Here is a 15,670-nt window from a genome sequence, read left to right as displayed (position 1 = left end):
GGTGACGTCACTCGCTCTGAGACCTTGAAGTAGTTGTTCACCTTGCTCTGCAAGGGCCGCGGCTTTTGTCGAGCGATGGGTAACGATGCTTCGTGGGAGGCAGTTGTTGATGTGTGCAGAGGGTCCCTGGAGAGAGGAGAGGGACGGAAGCAATACTGTTATATTTGCACAAGTCAAGTTTCTGTCACGTGGATTGCTATTGACCAATTTCATGCAAATTACATTTTTTCTTAGGGTGGAAAAATTATCTGAATTGTTGTTTGTCTATTTGGTGTGTATTTTTATATGCACATACACCTACATTTATTATGCCACAGTGGGGTTTTAGTTTCAGTATGTTTCTGGACAATAGTGTTTCTGTGTCCCTAAATATCACTATTATTTGTGCGGTGATGGTAATACTATCACTAACTGAAAATGTGTTCTCAGTTAACTTACCTGTCAAAATAAAGGTAAATGGATAAAGAGTAAAACAGTTTGTGTAGTGGTAGATTCCTTGACATGAACCTTGGTAGGTTTGCTCTAAACAGTGTCTGTGTGCTTCAAAGCAGACAGTCTAGCCCCAGTCTAATGACACACGGGGATAACCTGGATGATGTAGCCCATCCTGAATGGACTGGTACTTATATGGTCATAAAAATCCTTACAGTGCACATACCTCCTTCATTAAACACCACCTTATCTGTGCCCCCCTTCTCCTCCCCTCAACTATTTCATGTTCAAGATTTATTTTTGCCCAGTGGCAGTAGTTTCTCCACTTGGAAACGCCCCTTCAATAACATTATTGGCCCAGACGGTAAGGATTATTATAACATTGGCTGGGAGAAGCCAGGAGGGCGGAGACATAACATATAGGCCCCTCCTCCTCTGGACCGCACCCCGACTGACAACGCAAAGAGCGAATTTAACTAGCTAGTGGAAGAGAGAAGGAAAAAGAAAAAAAGAGTGAGGGAGAGCAAGAGAGGGAAGAAGAGAACACTATAATTTGATCCGAGTTCTTTGCGAGGCTGCTGTCGACTGAAAAGGAGTTTGTTTCGCGGCGACACGGAGACAGACTCAGCCACCGGTTGTAGCTAGCCAACCCCAAAAGCCTCTGCATCTCAACAGCAGGTAATAGTCCCGCTAGCTAGATATCTATTCTAGCTACATTCTCATTTCCTTCAGCCTTGGTTCTTCACATGCTTGTGTCTAGCGGTGAGCAAGTGTACCTAACCAGGAAGGACGAGAACTGCAACTTCATCACCTCACTGGGTGGGACCTCATAACCCAGATGTATGAATTATTGTTAACTTTTCAACGTCCAACTGTATCAACTTTTGTTTACATAGTTGATACAATTTCAGGTGGAAAGTAGTTTCATTTTAACAGGCACGGTGTCAAAGCAAGATTATATCAGCGACTAAAGAAGCAATGGCGAGAAAAGACGTAGCAAGTAACGTATGCTAACTTGCTAACTACAGGAAGTGATTCGCATGAATGAGTTGTAGAAAGGGAGGGAATGAAAAGTAACTCAAAATAATGGAACGCATCAACTATGAGCACGGTCCTGTTAGAACCCTTTTGAAGTGTCTATTTCATCGTGGATTAACATGTTGTATAGTTTGTCTCGCTGTGTGATCAACCGCCGGGAAAGCAAACAAGTTTGTAGGCTAACGTACCCCGGGAGTGTTGTTGCACACCATTACGTCACTCTATAATTGAATCGCTGTGTACGTCCACGCTTCCTGTTCTTCGATTGATCAATTTAGGTCTACGTCATTGAATTTGTTTGCATTTCTCATGTATTTCATCCTACACTTCAATGAATCCATTATGCGTGAAATGGCAATGTAGCCAGTCGTGTACAGTTAATGTATTACTTAAATCATCATAACTCAGAAAATGTAATCTTTCTTGACCTACGTAATTGAACTAAATTAGACTAGATTCACTTTACTCGGTAGGCCTATTGAACCTTGTGTCACGACCAGACATTATATATGCAATGACACCAGTCTAAGAAGTGCTTTGTCAGTAATTTAGGTTTGGTCAGTGTTTTGTGTTGTGAAGTTATAGATTGCTGCAATACTTTGATTCTGATTTATTTCGACCTCGGGGACTTTGCCTGGCTACCCAAACTCGTTGCTCCGGCCAAACGCAATGCCACGCCCACTGACATTAGTTTCTGCTCCACAATGGGTCTGGATCGGAGTACCTCCCCAACGCAGAGGGTAGCATTCTAGAATCAGTCCCCAACAAGGGGATGTTCCGGTTTTCAGGGCAAATGGAAACCGTCAGTGATGCCACTTCCACTTTTGGACGTTAACAATGTGACTCCATCTTAACTCCTCCACATTTATCGGATTGGTTTAACATTACAGAAGAGAACCTCCCCCAAGTTGTCTTTTCTCTTCTTGTCAAGACCAGTATGTAGGGCATCTAGTTTCAGGAGTTTCTTTTACGCCTGCTAGTTGGGTTGTTAGAACACAAACCCATTCTAACCATTCTGATTGGTCCCAGAAACCAATGGTTTGGACCAGAACACAAGTTGGTAAAGCAGCATCTTGGAAGTGTCATTGGCTTTGATAGTCTGATTGGCTTGAGATGATGCAATCACTGGTCACCTTAATTTTGACGTCACCACAAACGACTTCAACGTTGGCAGTCTCAAGCTGAAGTGTAGCGAAATATAGAGCAGAGGAAGAATTCAGTGTGAGTCGTCAGGCAATCCGGGACTCACAAATTACGCATGGTTCTCCAGTGAGCTTGGGCAATTCTCCTGATATAGGAACATGGCTCAGTCTAGGCCTGTGCAAAAGTCTGTTCCTACTGCACTGAGTGAATGTCTGCCTTACAGATATAGCCACATTTGAATATCATGCCCTTTAATTCAAACGTGTTATTTCAAGTGAAACACAGGCCTATGTCTTAGATCAGGGTTTCTGTCTTTTGAAGGCAACAGTATGCAGTCAAGTTCATGACTTTCTTGCATACATCCTTGGTCTCTTTCTGTTGGTGTCTTTCTATTTCAATAGCGCAGGGTGTTGGTTCCTAGTCAGAATAACATAATTTCCTGTTTGTGCTTTCACTGCACTGAACTGTGAATCAAACCCCTGGCAACATCTGAAACGAATCCTCTGGATTTCAACACTTGCTCATTGGTAAGGCATTCACCATTATTATTAGATATAAACTGATTAGTCTAACTTGTCGTGATCTTCTTACATGTTACTGACTGTGTTTCAATGATTCCCTACTAGAATGTATCCAATTCATGACCAGTGGGTCGACCACATTTGAACAATATGTAGTTTAGCCTAAAAATCTGCTTAACCTCTCTAGGGGGTGTGGGACGGTAGCGTCCCACCTGGCCAACATCCAGTGAAATTGCAGAGAGCCAAATTCAAAAACAGAAATACTCATTATAAAAATTCATAAAACATACAAGTGTTATACATCAGTTTAAAGAATCCAACCATTACATTACATTTTAGTCATTTAGCAGACGCTCTTATCCAGAGCGACTTACAGTAGTGAATGCATACATTTCATAAAAAAATTTCCCCCGTACTGGTCCCCCGTGGGAATCGAAACCACAACCCTGGCGTTGCAAACACCATGCTCTACCAACTGAGCCACACGGGACGGTGTCAGATTTCAAAAAGGCTTTACAGCGAAAGCATGCCATGCGATTATCTGAGAACAGCGCCCAGCAGACAAATCATTAGTTACCAGCCAAGTAGAGGAGTTACACAAGTCAGAAATGGCGATAAAATGTATCACTTACCTTTGATCTTCATATGGTTGCTCTCACAAGACTCCCATTTACTCAATAAATGTTCATTTTGTTCAATAAAGTCCCTCTTTATATCCAAAAACCTCCGTTGTGTTCGGGTTTTGCTCAGTAATCCACAGGCTCAAAGGCAGACAAAGTCCGAAAAGTATCAGTAAAGTTCATAGAAACATGTCAAACGATGTTTATAATCAATCCTCAGGTTGTTTTTAGTCATAATAATCAATAATATTTCAACTGGACAAAAGCTTCGTCAATATAAAAGGAAAACAAGAAAGCCACGCTCTCAGTCGCGCACATGAAAAACCTCTGGGACACTGCAGTGTCCACTCATTCAGAGTGGTCTTACTCCCTCATTTTTCAGAATACAAGCCTGAAACAATTTCTAAAGACTGACATCTAGTGGAAGCCATAGGAAGTGCAATTTGAGTCCTAAGTCAATGGAATCTGTACAGGCAGTCAATGGAAAACTACAAACGTAAATCCATCCAGGAAGTGGGATTTTTTTTCGCTCAGGTTTTCGCCTGCCATATCATTTCTGTTATACTCACAGACATTATTTTAACAGTTTTGGAAACTTTAGTGTTTTCTATCCAAATCTGCCAATTATATGCATATCCTAGCTTCTGGGCCTGAGCAACAGGCAGTTAACTTTGGGCACGCTTTTCATCCGGAGGTGAAAATAGTGCCCCCTACCCTAATGAATTTAAAAACATACAGGACAAATTAAAATGCCTGTTAATGGTGAAACTGTCATGTCAGATTGGGATATTAACAAAGTTCCTGTAAATGAGTTTCTTTCTACATCTGATGTCATTGCATGCGTGATGCAACAGCAGAATATGTACTGCAACTTTTTTTTACTACACTGCTCGACGCACCTCACCTCTGTTACTCCACAAAACGATAACGACACTGCTGGGGCGGACATTGGCGCTGTTTCCCCTAATACGGATTCCATCTTTAAACTAGGGCTGGGAGTTGCCAGGGACCTCACAATATTTCCATGATACTTGGGTGCCGATACGATATGTTTTGCGTTCCTCACAATTGTATATGTATTACGATTCGGTACTGTGATTAAAAAAATATATGTATTTTTGGGGGGGGGATTTGACGTTCCAAACATATTGCTCACCATATGTATGCTGCCGAGATACAAGCGAGCGCATGAGAAATGCATCATGGAAGAGTCCTATAAACAAATTGGCTCCCTTTTTTTAATAAGATGGAGAACAAGCTATGGAGGAAAAATACTGGATTTTAAAAATCAAATTCAAGTACATTTCTTTCCCATCACTATTTTAAACAACAGGTTTGATATCATGGATTCTTAGTAATGCAGACATCAAACACAGGATATTACGTGTGTGCATTCGTATTTGCTCTCTGATTCAGGCTTGAGTCATATTTTACTGTGGCTGGCTTGCCAGTCAACCTCTCAAACTTTTATTTTACTGCCATTACTCTCGCTAACAACTTCTATTTATATGTAATAAACTCATTCCTTAGTTCAGTCTGGCTTTAACAATATGATTTGAATTGGGTCAATCGGATTGGTCGACTTGGCAGGGACACCCAATGTATCAGCTAAAAAGGCCTAGTGCAAATCCCACTACTAGGTGTATTCTACTGTTTGCTTGCTTGTTTCTTTCCTTCCTCCTACTCCATTCTGCCAATTTCTCCATACCTCCTATTTGGGGCCCCCTTCCCATCCTCCCTCTCGCAGCGCACACCTGTAGGGTTCCACTGAATGCAACAATAGCAGGAAATTACTAATCTATGGCTGGGGTCCAAACAAACAAGGCTTGTTCTCACTTCTCTAGACTTAACCGTGAAAACACTGATTGCTGCTTGGTTTATGATACATGCTAGGCCTATGCTGGGTGGGGGGATAGTTGTCCTTTTTAATTTATAGTGAACAAAAATAAAGCAACATGGAACAATTTAAGATTTTGCTGAGTTACAGTTCATATAAGGAAATCAGTCAACTGAAATAAATGAATTAGGCCCAACTCTATGGATTTCATATGACTGGGAGACTGACATGCATCGGTTGGTCACAGATGCCGTAAAAAAAAAAAAAGGTAGGGGCATGGATCAGAACCAGTCAGTATCTGGTGTGACTACAATTTGCCTCATGCAGCATGACACATCTCCTTCGCATAGGATTGATCAGGCTGTTGATTGTGGGATGTCGTCCCGCTCCTCTTCAATGGCTGTGTGAAGTTGCTGGATATTGGCAGAACTGGAACATGCTGTCGTATACATCGATCCAGAGCACCCCAAACATGCTCAATGGGTGACATGTCTGAGTATGCAGGCCATGGAAGAACTGTGCCTTTTTCAGCTTCCAGGTATTGTGTACAGATCCTTGCAACCATGGGGCCGTGCATTATCATGGTGAAACATTAGATGACGGCGGCAGATGAATGGCACAACAAGTGGCCTCAGGATCTCGTCACGGTGTGTCGGTGCATTCAAATTGCCATTGATAAAATGCAATTGTGTTCATTGTTCGTTGCTTATGCCTGCCCATACCATAACCCCACCACCACCATGGGGTGCTCTGTTCACAATGTTGACATCAGCAAACCGCTCACACACACCCACGCCATACATGGTCTGCGGTTGGTATGCCAGTTGGACATACTGCAAAAATTCTCTAAAATGACGTTGGAGGCAGCTTATGGTAGAGAAATGAACGTTCAATTCTCTGGCAACATTTCTGGTGGACATTCCTGCTGTCAGCATGCCAATTGCACACTCCCTCAACTTGAGACATCTGTGGCATTGTGTCGTGTGACAATTTAACATTATAGTGTTTTTATTGTCCCCGACACAAGCTGCACCTGTGTAATGATCATACTGTTTAACTAGCTTCTTGAATGCCACACCTGTCAGGTGGATTGTCTTGCCAAAGGAGAAATGCTCACTAAGAGGGATGTAGCCAAATTTGAGTAGCTTTTTGTGCATATGGAACACTTCTGCAAACTTTTATTTCAGCTCATGAAACATACGACTAAAACTTTATATATTGCGGTTATATTTTTATTCAATGTAACTAATGGAGAGAAGCAGCTTACTAGTTAGGTAGAGGTCTTTTACGCCATGTGGGTGGTGAAAAGCTACCTTGCACGTCAGAAAATAGACTTTGTTCCATGTTGGGTGTGATCTGCGCGCCTGATGTGTTTGGTTTTGTAGGCGTGTATGTGTCAGACTGGCTATTGCCCAACGCAGTCAACTTGAGCACTCAAACAGTTTCGCGCTGAACTTTGAAACGCTCTCTGCACGGGGATGTCCCTCTGACTGCCACTCCATATTTTATTTCTCTGTCAACTAAAATACAGGTCAGGTTCCATATGCCACCACTAGTTTGAATACAGCACATGTTCAACTGGCTGTGAGTGCTTTGTGTTTGACTGGTGAATAGCCTCCATAAACGCTAGACACCATTTGTTGTTTTCATGTAGCCTAGACTATAGTGATTTCAAAGGGAGTGCTCTTATACTGTAGATAAGACTTCTACTCAGAGATAAGGAGAGATAGGAGTTAGACTACACCATCCCCTCCCTTTTGTCTGCTAAGTGGAAAAAAAATGAGATGTGAAGACCTGTTCAGTGTTCACGGTCAGGTGAAATGTTTTATGACCTGAGTAGGGTTTAGAAAGACATGTTTATTTACGTGACCGAGGAAGCAGGTATGTATGACTCCCTCCAGCATTCTTTCACAACCGGTAAAAGGCTTATGTAACCATTATCTAATATCAATGCGCTTTCACTTGTTCAGCAAGTGGGTGCAAATTTAAAAAGCCAACCATGTCCAATATTGCTGTCAAAATGACCAAAGAAATATGAGCCATCAAATCATTATACGTGTATGTGCAAGACTGACACCTACTGGCTGTCAACCAGTACAGTTAATATAATAATTAAAGGAAATGTCTGTTAGATCTAAACTGGACAGTTCAAATCAGTTATTCACTTTATGGTGCTGCTAGACTAACAGGTTGCTTAGAGTTCCAGTTTATGTGCATCTCTAGCGAGGAATGTGGAACAATAGTGGATAAGTGTTTGTCATGGAGTGTGGTTAGTTTCCAGGACTTAATTTACTGCAGTCTGCAGAGGACCGAGAACTTTTAGTTTCAACGGTGTCTCTGCAAGAATTCACACAAAGTTCCACAAATGGCAAAATAGTTTTCCCTCTTTGTCATTTCCTCTCTCTCCTTGGCTCACCCTCCCTCCCCCGTTTTAAGTGTCTGAGTCCATCATGAACTTAGACACACTCCATCTCTCCTGGAGAGGGGGCGATAGGCCTTTGAAGTTTAACATGCTTAAGACTGACCATGCTAGACTAGACCCAACAAGAGACCATCTGATGACTAGAGTAAGGACGGACAGGACAGGGTAGGATGTGATATGAGGGGGATGTATTAATGGTTCTATTAATATTCCAGTCAATGGAGCCATATACCATGGCCAGTTGGCCACAGCTGTTTATCAGCTTTATAATGTGGCTGGTGGGATACAAGGCTTATTGTACATGGTCAGGCTTTAAATGTAGCCTTTGGTCTCCGACTGACGAGATGGAGGATCAAACCCTTGACTTTTCCAGCTACTCAGCATAACTCTGGGTGAGGAGGAGCAGGGGAAGGCACTGAGCTGGAATGGAATGAGGGGAGGGAGGGAAGGATGGCTCTGATGAAGAGCAAGCAGCCCTTGGTGTGCCTTTTAACGAGAGGGCCAGGCGTTGACAAGGACACGCCTTACTTCCTTCCTTTGTGCCTTCATTCTTGTCTCTGTGATGTCGGTTCTGAAAGCACCCTCTCTCCTCCCCCTTGTTATTCAGCCCGCGGGGGTACCGCTCCTATAGCAGGCCCCGTCTCTGACTAAGCACCACCCTTCCTAGATGTCGGAGCTTGTTTTCTTAGCCTAGAATGACATGTTGGCTAGTCATTGATCGTCATAGGTCTGATAACATTTAGGGACTGTTGGAGGGATTCGTTTCCTTGTATTCCACGTGTCGCCTTCATTAATGTGTAACTCTGCATGAGTAACTACCAGAACGGCTAATCTCAATGTAGCCAACCTTCAATAGATGAGTCTATTTGTACAGCTGAACAGTATTTAACGTGACAAGACATGGGGAGGCCTTGCAGCTGCACAGTACTGGGCTTCAGGCGACGTGGCCAGACAGAAAGCTGTGGACTTTGGTGGGGACTCTGAGTCATAATAAAATACGTAGGTCTACCCAGTGTTCTCTTAATGCCATAGACATTGCCTAGCCTGTACATCATTGGCAATGGCTGACCATCACACTTCAGGTTCGCCCTCACTTTTCAATATAGAGCACCTTCCATAGAATGGCTATGAAAAGAATAGATGTGGTTATAAATGTAGCCCTGTGCTGCTCTCAGGAGATGGCTGGAGGAAATGCGTCACTGACTAATCTGTGTCAAGACGACGTGAATGGGACACAGCACAGGCCTCTCTGCTCCCTCCCTCCCTCCCCAGGGCCGTCCAAAACGGCTGCATGCTCTCCTTTTTCAAGTCTCATTTTATCATTGTTATTTCTGTTCAATATCATTGGGTTATATTCCTATCCTGCTGGCTTATCCATGTCTTGCTGGTAGACAATGCAAGCTAAACTCTCTGGCCCCCATCCTGCCTCCACTCAACAGATGGCCTGTATGTTTTGAGCTGCCTGTTTGAGTTTGTTTTCATGTAGGCTACATGTTTTCTTTTCTTCTTCATGCTGCACGCCCACGTTAGCCTCGCTGACACTTGATAAGAATCAATCCCAGAGCGTTGGTGTGTTGAGGCTGTACTCCCTACTGCTTATTGTTTTCCTGCTTGGCAAAAACACAGTTAACTATTGCAGTCAGGCATTAGCCGTGTTAGGTCTGCATGGAACTGACTAGACTGCCCCTTGGTGTGGTTGCTGGTTGTTTGCCTAAAGTTGCAGATAGGCTCTGCCACAGTCAAGGGACTGTCTGAAGGCCACTGGCTTCACCACTGAACAGTAACTGTTATACTGTACAGCCTGTGGGTGCATTACCAGGTCTAGGTGATGTTGATGTATCGTGAGTGTTAAGGGCTCGAACACACCAATAGCGTTTGCCTGCTGAGAGTACTTTGCAACCCCAAAAAATATTTTACATGTAGAATGGCGCAAAAATGTAATCAGACAACAGCGTGCTGAACAATTGGTAGACGAACAGGAGAACAGGAATAGAGGCGGAAAGACCAGGAGAGACTGATGGTGATAAGAGGAAAGAAATGTGCAGCATTCCTTTGCTCTCTGTCTCTGATAGTGTCAGTATGGGAGGAATGTGATCCTGGAAGACTGGATAAACAGAGGGGGGTGGGGAGAGGGAGACTGAAGCTGACTGAGAGGAGTCTGGGGGGACTAATTTGTGGGGTACCTCACTCTAAAGCAGGAAACTGGGAAGTAAGGGTTGAGAAACAGACTTGTGAAAGGGGAGTGTAGTGATGGAAGTCAGCTGTAGAGCTTTGAGAAGTGAGAGGAATGGTGCTACAGTCCTGGTTCCCTTCCTGGTTCCCTGACTTAGATCAGGGTTAATGTGCTATTTTAGTATTTCTCATAACCCTCTCTGTCGGCAGTGGCCATATCCAATGCAGTACAGCCTTTTTTCAATACATTCTCAAACATCTACTTGCCCTAGCCTTTGTGTGCAGTAGACTGCATTGCCCCCCGGTGTAGGTTAACATGCCTATAAAATAACTTTTCCCTATTCTACAGCAGGTAAACCTCACATTCAATGATGTTGCTATTTCGTAAGAATAGCTTTCTGATGGCAGGCACTGTGGGAGAACTTGCCACCTGTAACCCCCCCCCCCCCAAGATTTCACAAATTGCATTTCCAAATTATCCAAACAGAAACTCTGCCAACAAACAAAGCTCAAAAGTAAAGTGGAAAAATATCCCGAACTTCTAACTTTGAGTGTGTGCTGTTTTGCAAAGTTGAATATGTAAACAAAACAGAGCCATTTGTTGTAAAATGTCATCTTTTATTTCTACCCTAGGGAGTAAAGGAAAGTTTTAGGCTAACGGCCCTGGCGGTGGTGGGAAAGTGCAACGCTCCCGTTGTTGGAATGTTCAGATAATGGCCTTCCCTTTTCTCCGTACCTCTGTGTTTAGCTAAACGTTATGAAACACCCTTCTCTCACCCCACTGGATTCTGGTAATACTTGTCTAGTCTCTCCATGTGGGTTACACCATGGAACTGACTGACTTCAATGACTTAGATGTTGTTCATGAGCTGTGAGCCGGTCCTGTTTGAGCCTGCAAGCGATATCTCTCACCTCTAGCATTGTGGTTGTTTTACACAAGCTTTGTAAACAAGATTCAAGACTTAACATTGTGTTTAGGCCTTTAACCCAATTTTTTGGGGGGGTGGGAATATTTAAACTTTTAGTCCCTTGAATCTTCAACTTTTTTGTTTTTGAATATTGGAGGATCCTCAGGCCTCATGATGTACAACAGTCTATTAACCTCCCACTCTGACGTGCTCCTCGTCCCTAGAAACCCAACGTTGCGAAACACATTGTTTTTTAAGATTTTCCTCCAAGTATGTAATCAACGAATTCCTTCCCAAAACCACATTTAAATGATGGTCAGCACATGTTGCACATTACTGTGAATATATAGTTGAAGTCAGAAGTTTACATACACCTTAGCCAAATACATTCAAACCCAGGTTTTGACAATTCCTGACATTTAATCCTAGTAAAAATGTCCTTTCTTAGGTCAGTTAGGATCCCAACTTTATTTTAAGAACGTGAAATGTCAGAATAATAGGAGAGTGATTTTATTTAAGCTTTTATTTCTTTCATCACTTTCCTAGTGGGTCAGAAGTTTACATGCACTCAATTAGTATTTGGTAGCATTGCCTTTAAATTGTTTAACTTGGGTCAAATGTTTCAGGTAGCCTTCCACATGCTTCCCACAATAAGTTGGGTGAATTTTGGCCCATTCCTCCTGACAGAGCTGGTGTAACTGAGTCAGGTTTGTAGGCCTCCTTGCTCGCACACGCTTTCTCAGTTCTGCCCACAAATGTTCTATGGGATTGAGATCCGGGCTTTGTGATGGCCACTGCAATACCTTGACTTTGTTGTCCTTAAGCCATTTTGCCACAACATTGGAGGTATGCTTAAGGTCATTGTCCATTTGGAAGACCCATTTGCGCCCAAGCTTTAACTTCCTGACTAATGTTTTGAGATGTTGCTTCAATATATCCACATAATTTGGCATCTTCATGATGCCATCTATTTTGAAGTGCACCAGTCCCTCCTGCAGCAAAGCACCCCCACAACATGATGCTGCCACCTCCGTGCTTCACGGTTGGGATGGTGTTCTTTGGCTTGCAAGCCTCCCCCTTTTTCCTCCCAACATAACGATGATCATTATGGCCAAACAGTTCTATTTTTGTGTCATCAGACCAGAGTTGCAAATCGTACTCTGGCATTTTTATGGCGGTTTTGGAGCAGTGGCTTCTTCCTTGCTGAGCGGCCTTTCAGGTTATGTCGATATAGGTTGTCGTTTTACTGTGGATATAGTTACTTTTGTACCTGTTTCCTCCAGCATCTTCACAAGGTCCTTTGCTGTTGTTCTGGGATTGATTTGCACTTTTCGCACCAAAGTACGTTCATCTCTAGGAGACAGAACGCGTCTCCTTCCTGTGCGGTATGACGGCTGCGTGGTCCCATGGTGTTGTTACTTGCGTACTATTGTTTGTACAGATGAATGTGGTAGAGGTTTAGACATTTCTCCCAAGGATGAACCAGACTTGTGGAGGTCTAGGCTGATTTCCTTTGATTTTCCCATGATGTCAAGCAGAGAGGCACTGAGTTTGAAGATAGGTCTTGAAATACATCCACAGGTACACCTCCAATTGACTCAAATGATGTCAATAAGCCTATCAGAAGCTTCTAAAGCCATGACATCATTTTCTAGAATTTTCCAAGCTGTTTAAAGGCACAATTATTGTATGTAAACTTCTGACCCACTGGAATTGTGATACAATGTGAAATAATCTCTGTAAACAATTGTTGGAAAAATTACTTGTCATGCACAAAGAAGATGTCCTAACCGACTTGCCAAAACTATAGTTTGTTAACAAGAAATTTGGAGTGGTTGAAAAACAAATTTTAATGACTCCAATCTAAGTGTATGTAAACTTCTGACTTCAACTGAGTTTTACAGCACTGTAAGTTACGATTATTTTTTTTTTTTGAGACCTTCTTGGCTGGAGAGGGAGTGCGCCCTTTTTAATTTGATTTAGCATCCGTGGCGGTTGCCTGAAACGTGGGGCCTCGTTGAGAATAGTGTTTTATGTTGACCTGACCTGAGCACTCCATGTTGTAGAGGAAACATTGGTGACCCCGGCATTCCCCGGACATTACATCAAGACAAACAGCCAGGGACCAGACCTCTTTGACAGACATCAACTCACAACCCAACAAGCTTTCTGGGCAGTGGTTGTCTTTAGCTCAGAACAATCCCATGGGTATTGCGGATATAGATTGACGTGAGGGTGAAATTAAATTTCATGAGCACATTCTTGTTTTGGGGATGGATAATGCTTTGTAGTTTAAAGGAAGTCTTTGTTTACTTGGCTCATATGTCAGGACTGTTGCTCATTTACATCAGGTTTGTTTGTTTGTTGGTTGCGGTCTAACTAAATAGAATTGATACTACAACTAAATGCTCGATTTCCTAGCCCTAACCAACTTCTGGGTCTCTTTCCACAGCAACCATGGCGACAGACGCAGACAAGTTCCTGTACGTGGACCGCAACATGGTCAACAACCCTCTGGCCCAGGCAGACTGGGCCACCAAGAAGCTGGTGTGGGTGCCGTCGGAGCGGCTGGGCTTCGAGGCGGGATCTGTGAAGGAGGAGCGAGGTGAAGAGTGCCTGGTGGAGCTGGCAGACTCTGGCAAGAAGGTGAAAGTCAACAAGGACGACATCCAGAAGATGAACCCGCCCAAGTTCAGCAAGGTGGAAGACATGGCTGAGCTCACCTGCCTGAACGAGGCCTCGGTGCTGCACAACCTCAAGGAGAGATATTACTCTGGCCTCATCTACGTGAGTATTATACACCAGGCACACTGAACTGAAGGACACATTCCCAGCCTGTAGAACCTGAATGAGAAAGTCTGATACTACAGCACATTGAAGGACCTCACCTCATTGTATGATACACGTGTCAATCATTACTCTGTGTTCATGTGAACACTCCTGACTCACTCTTGCCCCCCTCATACAAGAGCTGATAATGTTAGACTTTTTTTGTTGCTTAATGCTGGTTACGAAAGCACTGTTTTCTCATGTCACAACTTGGCCTGGTTCCAAACCAGGTGGTCCTCCTTCCTAGCCTCATTATCCCCATTAAGCCTATTGTCAGATGACCCATTATGTGCCGGTTGCCACCCCAAACGAAAGGCTGTAATGTTTACCAAACATACAAGTATGTTCAGTCCTCCCTTTCTGGCTCCCTTCCTTTTCTTAGTCTCTCCTGTGTTTGGAGTACTGCTGTAAACAGGAATCTGCAGGGAACAATACTTTCCTGAGGGGGGTGGAAGAGGGACTCAATGGGGGGGCGGAGAGTAAAGCTGTTCAGAGTTGCGTTTCAGGTGGAGCTGGAAATTAAATGGATATGGAATGTAAATCGTGCTCCAATTATTGTTCCCCCCTAATGCCATTTATCCCCCCATAATGCCATTTATCCCTCTGTCCACGACGGAGTGCTTTGGTGCCTGCTACACTGGGCTTTGAGCTGGTCAAGTCAACACACCCTGGTCCTCTTGGGGTTTGGGTCTTGCCGTGTTGCGCGCCACTGAACCGGGTACCCTTCTGAAAACCCCCCTCTTGGGAGAGGCAGAGACGACTACCAGACCAGAAGCAAGGGCACGGAGCAATGGGGAGGGGAGGACAGGAATGTAGCTGAGAGGGAAGGAGACAGAAATATGGAGGGCGGATGAACATAAATGAAGTGGGGAGGAGAGATGCTCCAGATGCCCATACCAAGATGAGGGGAGGCTTTAGAGAGGTATAATGAAAGGGATGGGGGTGGGGTGAAATCACCTCGGATGATGTCACTGTTTGGTAGAAGCTCTTGGTGATTGTGAAACATGACTGATCAAGCCCAGCCTCTGGCTGAAGTCAGGGAGGGAGATTGGGAAATAAAGTATGGAGCTGGTGTTGATGAGAGACTTGGAGAGGGTTAGATTCAGAAGATGATGTTCACTATGATTTCCCCATTCACATCTGTCCAGTCTTGTTCTCGGCTGTAGACCATCAGAGTGATCTAATATGCAGTCAGTTTAAACTATTACATTGGCAGGTCAGAGTGATTCTACTGCAATCTCTTACTAAGATTGACAGTGGCATTTTAATTGAAATGATATCTCTAGACTAGCCAAAATCCAATGTAAGAAGGCCAGTTAAGTCCGACTGTATAATCCCTAGTGTTCTTGGTTCAGGCCATGGATAGAGGAGAGCATGTATGTTCAGTAGCTATTATTAATAAGTGTTTCTCTTTGTATCACAGACATACTCCGGGCTCTTCTGTGTGGTCATAAACCCCTATAAGAATCTGCCCATCTACTCAGAAGAGATTGTGGATATGTACAAGGGCAAGAAGAGGCATGAAATGCCCCCCCATATATACGCCATCACTGACACGGCCTACAGGAGCATGATGCAGGGTAAGCGAAGGTCCTTGTTATACCACAACATAATAGTAAGTAACCTCATATGTATTCAGATGAGACTAATGAGTAAAACGGTTGTTGGTAGTATTTTAACATCCATGTTTACTAAGATTTGTCTAGAAGATATGAATCGGTTTAGACTCCTCCCAGGCACACTTGGCT

The 15,670-nt window shown here is 43.6% G+C and overlaps 1 protein-coding gene across 2 annotated transcripts in view; it reads left to right on the top strand.

Moving 5' to 3' along the window:
* The first annotated feature begins 836 nt into the window (after positions 1–836).
* Positions 837–15,670, top strand: part of LOC100380669 (myosin, heavy chain 9, non-muscle) — a 32,478-nt gene continuing 17,644 nt past the window's right edge. For both annotated transcript variants that reach the window (XM_014203578.3, XM_014203577.3), the window contains exons 1-3: positions 837–1,110; positions 13,546–13,880; positions 15,346–15,502. In XM_014203578.3, coding sequence (XP_014059053.2) covers positions 13,551–13,880; positions 15,346–15,502 — 487 coding nt within the window. In that variant the 5' untranslated portion in view covers positions 837–1,110; positions 13,546–13,550. The remainder of the gene's footprint in view (positions 1,111–13,545; positions 13,881–15,345; positions 15,503–15,670) is intronic.

Source organism: Salmo salar, chromosome 06 (genome assembly GCF_965601325.2).
Source record: "Salmo salar chromosome 06, fSalSal1, whole genome shotgun sequence".
In the NCBI taxonomy this organism is placed as follows: Eukaryota; Metazoa; Chordata; class Actinopteri; order Salmoniformes; family Salmonidae; genus Salmo; species Salmo salar.
Note: the sequence above shows the minus strand (reverse complement) of the source record. Positions and strands in the feature narration are given on the sequence as shown.